Source organism: Atheta coriaria, unplaced genomic scaffold (genome assembly GCF_025399875.1).
Source record: "Atheta coriaria isolate IRGN ID8LTWV9N9 unplaced genomic scaffold, Caltech_Dcor_3.1 hic_scaffold_8_pilon, whole genome shotgun sequence".
NCBI lineage: Eukaryota > Metazoa > Arthropoda > Insecta > Coleoptera > Staphylinidae > Dalotia > Dalotia coriaria.
The window spans coordinates 1,322,562-1,337,629 of record NW_027045450.1 but is presented as its reverse complement, the minus strand read 5'-3'; the positions used below and the strand labels follow the sequence as shown (position 1 = coordinate 1,337,629).

Below are 15,068 nucleotides of genomic sequence, written 5' to 3'. Positions count from 1 at the left end.
TCAGCGAAAACAAACTAAAATTAATTAAAACCCACCCGGAAAACGTCAAAAACATATAATTTTGCTCCGCCTACTTTATGGGCGGAGCTTAAATTCACAAAACACAAATATTTCCCTTGAAATTCAAAGATTTTTACCTTTTTTGTTTTCAAGGGTATTGTATATACTTACTCAGGTATTATATAGTAATAATGATTAAATTTGAGTCCTCAATCGGTAATCCTCTGTTTGCAGGCTACAACACGTACACGCACAATGATTCGGCGCACTCGGAGCGTGTCCCCGACGAAATCCTCTCAGTTCGCTACGAGGACGGAAAATGGTCGAAGCCGTATTATGATTGTGGCGGCGGCAACATCTGGATGCTCACCTACACGGTGCCGTTCTTTGGCTTCAACAACAGCACCTACTTTTTCAAGTAAGTCATACGCAGGCGGTGTGCGCACATAAAATGAGTTCATTAAATTTTTTGCCGGGAATTCGTCATAAAGCAGAACGCTCGGAATGATGATGAGCGATGCGCAGAGAAAAGGATGGTCATTTTTCTCGAGCGCATGGCTTACAATTCTCGTGGTTGCGCTCATTTTTCATCTTTTATTTATTTTCTCTGCTTTGTTTACTCACACAACACGTAAAACCACAATATTTTTATTATAAATATGATTTTTTTTGTACATTTGAAACAAAAATGTGAAATTTGCTCCGCCCAGTGCTTATTCTGCGCATGCGTCAACCGCGCGTAGGAAATTTAACCTAAAACTAATTTTATTTCACTTTAAGCGTCCATTCAAGTACATACAAGTATAAAACAGCATGTTTTATGTATTTTTTAAATAAATATTAATGTATTCCCACCGCTCGGGTTGAGAACGTTCGCCGTGCATCATAGAAAAAGTCAAAAAGTTACATTTTATGCGGCAATAAAATAAAAAGTAGATAACGCAGGAATTTATTATTTCGCGTCTTCTTTTCCCACACGTCTAGTCAAACTTATATTGCTTTCGCCCCGGTGTGCCGGCTTCCGGCGCTCGCTTTTTGGCCAAACTGTTTGCGCTGGCCCGGACATGTAATTGCGTTCGGGTTAAAATTGCGATTGAAATAATGCCGCAATCGAGGTTTTGGCCGCGCGCGTATTCCGCCGGAATATAATATCGTTTTCGACGCCATTAACCGCCACAACCACCTTCGAAATTGCGTTCGCGAATGGCCCCGACGTCGTTCCGCTCGTGGATAGCATCTTAATCGTTTCAGGACGCAGCCAAATCTAACCGAATGTATACCGCACATTAAATACTTTTCTCATTAACTCTCTGCAAGCTCAAACTTTCAACATATTGTCACATGTTTACATTCACATCATCAATTTGAAGTCATTTCAGTTGAATCAACTTTAAACGAGTAGTTTTATTTTATTTTTAGTTTTCTGGGAGCATATAAGTAACCTTGATGTGCTTTTATTGTTTGCAATTATCGATGCGGTGCCGGATGGGTCCAAATCTGCGTCCCATGCGCTTCGGTACCGAATCAATAGAAAGCACTCTCGCGGCGTTAATGTGCCCTCTTCGTTCTAATTGAATTCCTCGCCGAATCCGACTGAAAATTAAATTGTTTTTCTCGCTTTCGTTTCATTTGCATTTCCGGCGCGCGTTACCCGATTTCTTTGGTCAGACAAATTGATTCACCGAATCGGATTCGACGCTTCTTCTGCGCCAAACCTTTGTGTATTTATTGGAAAGATTTTTAAAACAACTCTCTCAAGTGTATTTTTTACCCATTACACAAATTCCCACACTTTTTCAGTAAACACGTAATTTTACGTAAAACTTGTATATTTATGTATTTATGAAGGAATTGAAGGGTGAACCCTTGTCAAAAAAGTAATCCGCAAACATTCGACACCATGTTAAATATTTCTGGTTGTCTGGCCCTTTTCCTTAGATAAATCCTTCCATGATTGACATAAACAAACAAAAAAATGTGCAACACTCCAAAAGGTAATTTAGTTATAAAATAAAAGCGAATTCCAGTACGGAAACAAAGCGTGTTCCTTTCTGCCGGGCACAAAAGAAATAAATCGCCGGACGAGATCTAATCGTAAGCTCGTTCTGCACACAAAGCGCCGCAATGTCCTCCCGATGCACATGCACCTAATCTTACTCGCCAGGATAAGGATCAGGATCAGCCATATACGCGCACTGGGAATTTTATGCATGAATACTAACTCCAGTTTTCCGCCCAACTGCAACGTACGTTCAGCCCGTTTTTATTGGAATGTGGTGGGGATTTTCGGATTGTATTGTGAGTTATCTCACAAAAATAACAATTCGCACAGTATTAAAATGTAAAATGCTAGCAAACAACATGAGCGCTTGTTGTGCTGCAACATTACGTTAGGGTTGATATAATGTGTTGCCCGGCGCCTCCACTAGCACTGAAAATGCATATTTGAATATAAATATTCGTACAGCTGCGGTCGGCAAGTTGCAACTTGCAACTTGCAACTTCAACTGAACATAACACTTTCGAGTGAGTGTTGAGCTTATTTAAATTTGGCTCTTGTCTCGAGCGTCGGAATCGTCTCTAATTAACATTGCGTTTCAACCGGCTGATGCCCGGCGCCTTCACTTTATATCTTTCCGAGTATAAAACTTTTTATTTTTCATTTTAAAAACCTAAAAAATATATTGGTGTAATGCAGTAGTCGATAAATCATTAGTCTTTGGCATTTGGACTTAAAGGTCGCTGGCAAAGCTTCCAATAATTCGGGATATTGGAAGTGGAGTCGAAATGTGTCTATGTTGGTGTACGCTGTGCTAAAAGTCGACTTTCGGAGTGAAAGCTTAATAAACATTAATCTCAATACAGACCGCGAGCGCGCAGCGCAAAGTTTGCGCAAAGATTTACAGCGATTTTCGTTTCAACAAGTACCCGCTTTATGCTCTCACCTAAATTTACATTTCCAGCTGCGTCATCGTAAATCATCATTTAAACATTTTAACATTTTAACATTCTAACAAATTATGACGCTTTTAAACCAAGTGCTCAAAAATCGCTAAGCATAACGCACAATTAAATTAAATTACTTAAGTATAGTCATTTGTATCTTAACTAGCAGCTATAAATGTTACACAAAACGTTTCATTAGTATACTCGTAATTGACATCATTTATTCTCACGTGCAAATTTTTTTTCTTTTATTATTTCAACACACAATTATTCCCGCTAGAATACTGCGAGAAAATGAATTTTTATTAAAAAATACAATAAAAATCCCCGATTTATTGTTACAAAAACAATGAGCTGATGAAATCGAGTTCAAATCGGAATATTCCCACTAATAACCCAGGGCGTCGATGTCGGTGTCGAAGCGCCGTTATCGTTATTGGATAACTTTCATTCACGCAAAAGTTACGCCTTTCAATTGCGAAGTTGGCGAGTTACATTTGTTACGCGCCGCGTCCGCACCGTGCAATTTCATATATGCGAATGATTTATATCTAATATGAGCGCGCGCGGAAATAAACTCGCCCGATGAGCGCCTGCCGTGTTAAAACGAATCCCGCCGCCGAATCCCGGAATTTCATTACCTACCACCGCGCGCGTGCGGAAAGCGGATGCGGAAATTGAACCAAGTTGTTATCAACTATAGAAATAAAATTTTGATCATTTGCTGCAAACCTGATTTACTTTCATCATTCTGATTTAACGAGTGTTATATTTTTACCATGAACAAATAGCTAATCCAACATAACCTAAAACAAAATATTTTTAAGGTTAGAAGACGTGTAAATAACCTTGTTGACGTTACAAGTAAAGTAGTAGTTGAGAAACACGCAAAAAACGTTGTCGCGCGCGCAACGAATAAATTTATTTGCGAGGTGTCATGTGCAAGGCGAGAGATTTCGAAAGACTTTCCACGCGCGACGCCATTGCTGTGACGCGGGTGGTATACATGCGATTTTTCAGCTCGCGCGAGCCGCGCACTTAACGCCCAGCGGACGTAAATGCTGATAAATTGGAAAATTTATACGCATTTCAACGGCTACATGTTATTCCAGCGTGCGCCAGCCTCGATTGCACATTCAAGCGTGAAGCAAAACGCTCTCGTAGGTGTAGATGACGTCGTAGATGGCGCTGCGGAGCGTGTCCTCGAGAGCTCTTTGCTATTCAGCGTGTTCGACATTCAGCACATTCAACATTTACTATTCAACTGCAGCAAACTGAAAAATGCCGGACAGGGAGCTGTTGGCTGGTGCGCTGAATAAGTTATTTACATTTAAAATATCACAATACGTTTTATTGACACAATTTGATCAAGTAGTGCGTTTATATTTTCGATTTAATTTATTTTTCAACCGCTCCCGGTTGAAACTGACGTTTCATTAAATCCTGTAGTGTTTTGCGCGTCCATTCGGTGTTCCGGCAACGGCTGTGTCCGTTTAGCTGACAGCATCCGTCGTTTGCCGAGTAGATTTCAGTAGAAAATCAAGAAATTAAACATTTTTCAACGATCCGACGCGTTCGAATTAACTCGGAAACAAACAGCAGGGATAAATAACAGCCAAATTCAATTGTGAAACAGTCCAATTTGCTCTCACGCACTGGTCAAGGGTTGTTGGCAATGTGGCCGACGCGTAGATTTCGTTAATTTAATTTAAACTTCAATTATTTGCTTCAGTTCAACAGAATAAGTCAAATCAAATTTCGGCTAACATTATTTTTTAGTTTCTGTAATAAATTCATTTTCTATTGGGTTATTAGGCCGTTTAGTTTTATCACTATGACCAAAAAATGGAGTTTAGGGTAATGGGTTTTAGATTATGTACAATATTCAGGCGTATCCTAAAAGCACCCTTAGATACTAAATGTTTATATCACAGAAACCTAAAACGTGCCGCTCTGGGCTCTTAACTAATGCTTATCTAATCGCCGCCAACTTTTGAGAAACTAAATGGTAACTTTATTGATAAATCGACTATTACCTAATCGCTATCGACGTTCTGCACTCTTTCACACAACTTTTTTGTTTTTCCACGAACGTGCACAAAAAGAATAAATATCAATTGATATGGAAAATTAAAACGGAAGTTTATTGCCCCGCCTTGCAATATGTGAGAAGAAATGCGTGGTTATGTAATAAAATATTGATTTTTTTGTTTTTGGTGATTTTTACAGAGGTACAAGTGGAATAGACGTGGATCTACGAAGGGTGGATATCGACCAGTGCCCGCTGCCAGCGGACAGCACTCAGTTGAACATCTTTGCCTCGTCGGATAAGTGCAAGAAGCGAACGACCGAGGTACATATACCTTGGCAGTGGTTTTATTCACGTGCGCTTTCGCCATTTTACCATATCCGCTTATCCTCTCCCGAGTACTCACTGCACTTAGCTTGTTTTTTCAACTTGCATTACTCTATTTACATTTAGAATCAGTGTAAGTGTAAGAACAACATTTTCTATTATTTAATCGAAAGTCCCAACATCTTGACATTCTATTTCCTGCACATGCGTAGACATCATTAGGACGCAAATCACTCGTCGTTACAGGATGAACGAAAACCTAAAACCTAAAACCCTTTCTGAAATAATGTAGATGGAAAACGGCAAAGTGATTTCCTGATTCGCGCCCTTGCCTTCAATTTCCTGACCTCTATTATCCTTTGGAGATGTTCAAGCCTTCAGTTTACATAATCTTATTGCGTATGTTATGCCACCGCAACATTTTTTTATTATATTTTTTATTTTACGACCCCGCATGCATCTTATCGCTTTGTATGGCTGAGCCCTAGTTGATTTTTTATTGTTTTGCAGTGCGTGCCGCTCGCAGGGCTGGGTTTCCGGCGCGGCAGTTACAAATGTGTCTGCAAGAAAGGATACTACTTTCCGGATACCACAGCCGAGCGGCGTTATTATAATGGCACACTACTTGAAGAGGAATATGAAAAATACATGCTCGTAAGTGAAAAATTATTTAAAATTCAAAAATTCAAAGTTTTATTAATATTTTACGACTAGTTCCGGTGTTATACGAGTAGAGTCAATATACCATTGTGTGTCAAGTCGTAACGACTGCAAACGTCGAAATTTATCGCCTTCACCTTAATCACATTGTCTGTGACTCCGGTAACGCTTGCACATCCTGCAAGTTTCTACTCTTGCACACACATAAATCCGACAAAATGCAATTAACCATTTCATATCTTACTCTGCGCGCCGGCCCGCTATTTCTAAATTCTAAGCTCCTGGCCTCCTGGACATTCAGGATTCCACCGGAGTAAGTTCATCTTTTTTCTGGCGTCCGGTGCGGTATTACGGCGGTTATTGCCTGCACCGCAAACCGCGCCCGTCTCATCCGGAGCACGTTTTATGTCTGGAATAAACCTAAACTTGGGGTCATCCCGCACCCCCAGCTGGTCCACGACGAGAAGGAACCGCACGTGATAGTGTTATGTATCATACTCCGCAGCGCAGCGAGGATGTTTTACGGTTCACATGCAATAAAGCACAACACTGAAATAATAAATCTCTTGATTTAATTATCTCAGAAATATTTTTAGTTAGTAATAATTTTAGTATATTACGCAATAAAGAGTTTTGTTGTATTCGCATAGGTATTCGGAATACGTGCAAAATGCAAGATTTCATATTGTGTTTTGTTTGTTTATGTTTTTTGTGCGCGTATCGCGTGATTTCGCGCAGGTATGCATTCAACGCCGGGCACACTCACTGATACATAGAAACAACGTTCACACAGCGTTTGCTTGGAGTTTAAAGCAAATAAGTGCATACTAGCGACATCTTACGGCTCATAAAGTTACTAGTGTATTCAGCGCATGTTGCGCTCAAGGACATGCGTTACTCCATATAAGCCAATGCGCGCAAGGCTGATGACAAGCATGCCTTTCACCACAATCAAACTAGTATTCAGCACCGGTACACATAGGATTTTATGCCAAAACTGCATCCGATCGCCATCTAACCTCAAAATATAGAATTATATTTAAATTATATAAACAAACACACAAAGTAAAACTAAGAATACAACGAGTTGAAATTAATACTTTAATTGATTCTTAATGCAAAAAATAATAAATTTTGAGTTATATTTAGATGTTTATTTGCATATTTTGATATAACTTTCCTTTTCGCCTGAAATATGAATGAAAATAAATATAATATGGGTGAATTTGGTAGATTTCGCTTGTTAAACTCTCATTTATTTACCTGTAATTTAGGGTATTTGCAAAATAATTGGTACACAATTCAAGTGCGACTGTGTTTCTATATTTACATCTTGCTTTGATGCCGAAATTACGCGCGGGCAAACAAATTTAATACAAAATGCAAAATATTCAAATATCATTCACAAACGTAATTAACAAACATTTTAATAACATCAAAATTGTAATTTCGTATATTATCCTAAGTCTAAAATATTACACTGGTATATTTTCGGATTGAAAACGTGTTTTCCAAAAATTTCTGCATTTTATTCGCGCTAAATCAGCAAAACTTCTCTCGTTATATTCTAGTTCAGTAAAAAGGTTTTTTCAGAGGGTGTGTGATGTGTGTAGACGAGTAACATCCGTGTCAAACATCAAATTTGAATTGTTCGCGAGTTTTTTGCTGCTGCAACCAGTAAGACGAAATTGATGGACGCACGGAAGCGGAAAAGACAGATTCACGATTTGCATAAAACATGAAAACGATTGAAAGCGTCAATATTTCCTTTTCGGCGCGCGAATGTGCTATTTTCTTTAGCGTTATTGATCTTGGGCGTTTGTGAAGCATAATATTGTTGTTCGCAGGGGCAGACGAACCACTACTCGACGGCGGACCTCTTCGAATGTCTGCAGTGTCCGGAGGGTTGTGAGCAGTGCGAGGATGATCGGCCGTGCGTCGTTTCCCTCAACTGGGTGATGCGCACCGCCATACTGGTGCTTTCGTGCGTGATAATCTGCTGCCTGCCGGTGGTCGTGATTTTCACCTGGAAGTACGGCAACGTCAAGGTGAGCAAGCGAACGATCATGCATCGCTTCACTTCGTCATCCTGGTAGATCTGGGAACTCGTCTTGTTATAAGACGTTTAATAGGAACTTCTTCGTGCGTGCCATGGCGCTTACAATCTGCATATGCAAATTCTAAGCATATTTAACAATTTCACACCGAGAAACGCGCAAAAAATTGTTTTCCACATAAAATTTTTAAAAATATAATATTTATTTTTTTGTGTTCCTTGAGGAAATGTTAACGAAAGCTCTAAAGCTTTGCGATGACGTTAAATACGTTTGTATTTAATGTTCAACGCCAGAGATGATGAGTGAGCGCACATCTCCAAAGGGTTTGCGATGCGGGCAAGCTCGCTGCAAGTATTAAAATTAAATATTAAAAGTTATGACTTCATTTTTCATTTTTACGCTTGAACGCTCGTGTGCGCTCGAAACTTTTCCTCATCGCAAAAAATTAGAAGAAAAAAAAAATAACCAACTAAATAACCAACGCGTTAACTTTGAATATATTTAATTGAAAATACGCGTTTTATTATTTTATTAAATCAATAAAAACGCTGAAATTAATATGCTGACAAGTTATATTTATGAAACTTGTGCGCGCGCCGTTTAAATATTCAACGCTAATGAATATTCCGCCAACGCCAACTATCATTAGAGTGCGTATATTGTGATGAGCGGTGCAAAACTCTGAATGAAATCATTAAAATTTACAACGCGAGTGCAACTGACTGAAGCGTTGTTCGCGGTGTTATATAGACGAAAATATGCCGAGTGTTAATTAAATTTATGGCGGTGTTCGTCTCTGCGCGCGTCTGCCAGTGCCGATATGGCAAATAAAATTAATAACAATCTATGGCAGCCGCCTCGTGCATTCTAATTAAACGCTGACGGCACAATTAGTCCCTTAATACACGCCGAAAACTTATGCATAAAATGCATAAAATTTCGTGAAAATTTTCATAATTTTTATTTATTTTCAGGTTGTTAGAGCTGCTAGTCCTGTTCTACTACGAGTTATTACATTGGGAGCGTTTTTTATATATAGTACTGTAAGTATGTTGCGCATGCGCATTAAAAAAATGTTTTTTGTAAATTATTTGTGTTTTAATAATTAAAATATAGGAGACTGTAAAATTCCGTAGGGATTTTGTGGGGATTCGAGCGAATCGAGATTTCCAAAGCTCCGCGAGCTTTTCTGCGACTCTGCGCGTTAATACCAAAAATTTCGCACTAAAAACTAAAAGCAGCGTTCTTAACTAGCAGCGAATTTACTGGAAACGCGCGCGGAATCCCGGGTCTTACTCGGCGCAAAACTCAAACGGATTAATGTTATGTCTTATAATCTTTGTTCCTCGCCGACGTTTTGTCTGCCATTCCTTCCTTAAACACTCTAATGTTAAAATATTTGCTCACAGACTGTTTTTCTGCGCATTTCGGGAAGTAAATTTTAATTTATCGCCGGAATTCGGAAAGTTGCGAAATTTGATCATTGGTTAGACGCATATTAATTCGAAAACAAGCGCAAATAGTTCGGTTTCGGGCTGGTGGGCTAGTCTGACATAAGTAATAGCGTTTAGCCGCCATCACGCTTGATTAAAGCTTCGCGCCGCGCCGCTAACAAACACAAATCAAGATAACCCCAAACTCCGAAGCGTCCAACATTTACATCGCCCACTCACTCTTTAATTAATACACGGCGAACCGGCCCGCGGGCGTGATAAATTAGTTCGGCGCATTCGCCCGTTTGATCGCTTTTGTTAACAATTTAACGTTTACGGCTGCAAATTACCGATCGAAACTTTTAACCACCTTTTGAAATATCAACTTTCTGCGTTTTCTGCACTTTTTAATGTGCGACATTGTGGTAATAATTAAATAAACGCCGAGCGCAGCATTTTTTTTCCTTCTCTGGAAAAGAAAAAGCAATCAAGGAAACTCATACTTCTCTATCGCCGAAGGCAACCGACCGAAACTTTATAGACCTTCGGCGCGGCAAACGAATTTACTGAGCAAATTTACAATTGATTCATTTCGCTTGCTTGCCAGCGGAGAGAGAAAAAGGTTTCTTTGTCATGTTGCTAAACTCGGCCATCAAGCGGAAAATTTATCGATACGACACGACATTCTTCTCGGATTGTCTGTTGGAAAACAGCTGAAGCTGATTGGCCTGATGTTTTCATTGCGTTTTCATTACCGCTGCCAACATGAGCATCCGTGTTTCCTCATTGTTCGCCATCGTCATTTCAGTTTCATGTTCCACGCTGCGCGCATTGTGTTTGGTGTTGATTGGTGCATTTTGTGTTGCAGACTTTGGTAATGTATCCGCGCCCGAGCGTGTACACGTGCACGGCGCGCGTCTGGTTGCGCGAGATCGGCTTTTCGCTAACCTACGGCGCACTCATGCTGAAAACCTGGCGGTGAGTAGCTCACAAACGACCAAAGCACTCGCACTCTCATGTTGATAGCCCTAACCAATGGTTACTACAACTACTCCATGCTTTCAATACGCTAGATAAAACTTTAAAAGCTGCAATCACAGCGAAAACGTTTTTCTACTTTAAAAACTTTTTGCTTCGTGTTTTTACATGATAAATATCCATAGGATTTCTGTAATATTCCGCGTGAGGTCGGCGAAGGCCGTCAAGATCACCGACATGAATCTGCTGAAGCGGCTGGGCATTATCCTGGCGATTTTCACCGTGTTCCTCATCATTCGGACGCTCGTCGCACCGCCGATCGTCATCGTCGGGCGCACCGCCGACGATCTGAAAGCGTATCTGTGTCGCACCGATTGGTGGGATCACTCCTTCAGCATGCGTAAGTGCCACATTCGTCCTAGGTTTTTATAACCAAGCTTTTTACCTCCATTCTATTTTTTTCTTCCTCGTTACTGTGATCTTTTATGATGGAATGCACTTAAGAGCCGTGGCGTTACTAAAGGGCCACAGGGCTGAGAAGAAAAAAAAACTAGTTTTACGCCTAAAAACCATAAAACAATTCCTTTTTTACTTTTTTTTACCTTCACCTTTAAAACGCCAGTTTTTTCATGATTTTGAGACATAAAAAGTGGTACTATAGCCATGGTCGTGACTTAAGTACTTTAGTCACGGGTTTTAGTCACGAGTGAAGCAAGTTTTGAAGATTTAAAATAAAAAAGTTAAAATACAAAAACATCAACGTGGAAATAGAGTGGAAGTAGAAAAAATAGCTTAAGTATCACGTGGCTAAACGTTGTTAAACACTTGATTGATTAAACGCTCGCTACGCTCCCTCTCAATCAATCTCGTGACTAAATCTCACGTTTTACCACTTAATTTTTAATATACTATTAAATATCCACTAAAAATGAAATTTTATTGACGTGTTTAATTTAGTTATAAAAGTTTTGAGTAGCAATTCAGTAGATAATTTAAACAATAACTTCCAGCGTGTTGGAAAAGATTTCGGTGTTCATTATGAATGTAAATCGGAGTTTTACTGCATTACCTTGCCTCCTTGGCGAAAATTGGCAGTAACTGCTCTTAATTGCTCGCGTTAGCCCACAATTGAGACGCTTACCATCTTCCCTCTAGACTCTGCGTTCAATTCTAGTAATAATTTCCATTCTTACGTTCACACTCGCTCGGGATTAAAAGTTAACAAAAGATTTAATCAAATTATTTAACTAAATACGCTCGTTCGAAGTTTATTGACTGTAATTCAATTAAAAGTACATCTCAATATTATTCTAGCAGAAAATTATGCTGAAATTTTATTATTTTTTCATAAATGTCAGTTAGAACACGAATAATTCGTCAATTAATTATTCGAAATAAAATAAATCGATTCAAATGCCACATTGTAAGCGATAAGCGCGTATTTGCCGCTGACATTTTATGTTTTTATTCATTGCAGCTGCTATTAATTGGAAATGTTTTCAAAGCGACGACTGACAAATTTACCTTCCTACAAATATCACAATGCAGCAGCACAATAAATGCAATTTTTTGTTATGTAGTCTGTGAATGACACTCAAAGCGCTGAAAAATGTTCCATATTTAAACAATAGGATAAAGCGATTCCAATACAACATGTGATTTTTATGGATTTTGAAAAATTCATTAAACCCAAAGAATGCAAATAATGATTTTCGACTCTATTACTACCCAACTAAGAATACGAAGAGTCGAAAAGTTACTTTGCAGGCTTGCAACTTTCTTCCAAACTTCTGCAAACTTTTAAAAGGCTATATTTTACCTGTTAGATGCTTTTTTCTCTTTATTTTCCGTCAGCTATCATTACCCAAGTTTATCTACACTTTAAAATGTTTAACTTTGAAGTAAATGAAAAATTATTGCGATTGGCACGAAATTTTTTGAAAATTTCTGCATATAATGTTAAATAGAATGCAAAATATGATTACGATCGGTTAAAATCTTTTGCATGTTCCCAGCGGGGTGTTGTACAAAGCCTCGAATAATGTACGACTATATGTATATGCGTGTGGTTTTGTTCGTATGATTTCAGTCGAAGTGATTTTCCTTGTTTGGGGAATTCGCCTCTGCATCGTCGTGCGGAAAGCGCCTTCGGAGTTCAACGAGAGCCGCTTCATATCCATGGCGATTTATAATGAATTTCTACTTTCGGTTTTCTTAAATATTTCGATGTGAGTTGGGTATGCTGCATGTGAGCCGCATAACAAAAATCATCATAAATCATTGGTTTTACAGGCTCTTCCTTCAAAAGCCGGCTAATCCCGATCTTCTCTACATCATTTTCTTCTGTCACACGCAGCTCACTGTCACGCTGCTTTTGTGTTTAATATTTGGGAGTAAAGTAAGATTTAAACTTGTTTTCCTTCTTAAAACACTAAAATTAATCATTATTCATATTTATTATTAAATTAGGCATATATGGTCTTCAAAGGCCACGATAAAAATGAAGATTCTTCCGGTATGATGTCAAAACCGCAAGCTTCTAAGTTCATCAGTAAAGTGCGTTCAGGCAACTCGCAATACACGAGCACAAACTCATCAGTCGCCGGTTTAGAATACGCGAAAATCTCCGAAGCAGATGTACAGGAAGAATTCATGCGTCTGTACACACAACTAGAACTCCTGAAAGAGAAAAACATGCGCGTTGGCAACCGCCATCTAGCGTCGAAAATAACCGCGATGCAAAACGCCGCATGCAAACACGATCATGACCAGGAAGCGACGAAACGCGGCTCGAAAAACATGCTCAAGGATAAAGTGTCCACAACGCGTATTCAGGAAGAAACAAGTTGCGACACCACATCTGCAACAACGCCATCTACCGGTAAAGTAAAGCGACCTAGTGTATCATTTGCTCAAGCGGATGTAAATGGTGAATCAACAGCTATAAAAACCACCACTGATGATTCCCAAGAAGAGTCCACATCAGCCACGGAAGGTAGTATTGAATTGGGTAGCCGAGAAGATCAATCATCGACTCCGCCCACTGTGAACGTGGCAGCGGTGAGTAGCGCAAGCGAAAGTCCATCCAGCAGTCGAAATGGCCGCGTGTTGAAGTCCGGTCATGCGCGGACGCATGCGATTGTTATCAATCTAGACGATAAGAGCCGATTTACCGAAGAAGTCACCGTTTAAATTCAGCAAGTTAGTTATTTCTAAGTAACTTGCTGATTTGAGGTTAGTTTTAGTACCAGTTAACGCCGTCGACTGACTTGAGCCCCATGTCGACCGCCTTAATTCGTATACGCGACGGAATCAAGCGTGAGCGACATTTTTACTCACTCTGGATTTTTCTATTCGACTGACACTTCCGGCTAGAGGCTAGACATATCGTGCACATACAATGAAAATGAAAATATTGATATCAATGTGTATATGTACATATTACTACGATAATTATAAACTCTGATTACAAAAAGTGTAAACATGGTAAATGTATAATTAACAAAACGTTTAAACTTTAAAAACATGCACGGCGTTATCAATTTGCATAAATTATTATAAAATTGATTGCGTCAGGAGTGCTGTATAAAAACTAATATTGATAAAACCAAAAACAAAATGATAACTATTACGTGTTAAGACGACTAAGATTTTATCACTACGTAATTGTGTAAATTCGTCGCATTGGATGCACTATGTTTGCGCATGCGCAATGCGCTCAAGAGTATTATCATTGTTAAGAAGCCGAAGGGATAACTTAAAGTCATTGGGAATGTAATTTGGATTTATTTTGAGTAATGCTCAGCATGTATTAAGATGTTATACATTCGGTTGTTGGAAAAATTTAAATAAATTTGAAATCATTTTTCTAAAAAAATATTTTTACTTATTTTATACAACAATCCAATAATTATTTTCAGAAATATTCATAAAAACAAAGGTAAGTAATGAAAAATGTGTAAATTTGCTCCGCCTACCGTGTCCAGCACGCATGCGCGCATAACTCACGTTTATATAATGCGTAGGAATGGTATTGTTGTCCGCAGTCCAATATTTCATTGACTGAACATATTAAACCAGGCTCAGATAAAGGTATAAAGAGAATACCGGAATGTAATTTCGATGTCGAATTCCCGCCGATAACAATAGAAGATGTCGCTAGTTTAATGTGAGTAGGCAGTAGGTAGGTATTCATCAACTTTTGCAAACACAAGCAATCAGCAAGCCATCTCGTAATTAACGAACTAATTCGCAGCGCAGCGCAGCTCCGCAACTGCACCGCAGGATATTGAGTAAACAACGTTACGTTAAACATGTATCCTGCGTCCTGTGTCCTGCATCCCGCATCAAAGCCCATACGTATGATACTAATTATAAATTCATTATCATTACCTCAACGGACCTAACTTGATACATTATGCAATGTGGTATAATTAACAAAATACACAAAAAAAGTTTCAGTGTGGCGATTATAACCTCAAACTTTAAAGATTTGGATTTAAAGGTTATGTGTTATGTATTCATGCACGTTTCGCAGGCCGATGTAATCGTAAACGAAAACGTGCGCTGTTTTAATTGCAACGCTCACAGCAAACGCAAATCGATCTAATCTTGTAATGCTAAACCTGCGATGAGCAT

General features: G+C 39.0%; 1 protein-coding gene across 1 annotated transcript in view; it reads left to right on the top strand.

The window, feature by feature from the left end:
• The window catches only part of LOC135796888 (metabotropic glycine receptor), a 66,730-nt gene extending 52,423 nt beyond the window's left edge, over positions 1-14,307 (top strand). The window contains exons 2-11 of the mRNA XM_065308993.1: positions 235-418; positions 5,176-5,299; positions 5,813-5,956; positions 7,810-8,010; positions 8,994-9,062; positions 10,321-10,430; positions 10,616-10,830; positions 12,520-12,658; positions 12,723-12,828; positions 12,900-14,307. Of these exons, the coding sequence (XP_065165065.1) occupies positions 235-418; positions 5,176-5,299; positions 5,813-5,956; positions 7,810-8,010; positions 8,994-9,062; positions 10,321-10,430; positions 10,616-10,830; positions 12,520-12,658; positions 12,723-12,828; positions 12,900-13,622 (2,015 nt within the window). The 3' untranslated portion in view covers positions 13,623-14,307. The remainder of the gene's footprint in view (positions 1-234; positions 419-5,175; positions 5,300-5,812; positions 5,957-7,809; positions 8,011-8,993; positions 9,063-10,320; positions 10,431-10,615; positions 10,831-12,519; positions 12,659-12,722; positions 12,829-12,899) is intronic.
• The last annotated feature ends 761 nt before the right edge of the window (positions 14,308-15,068 follow it).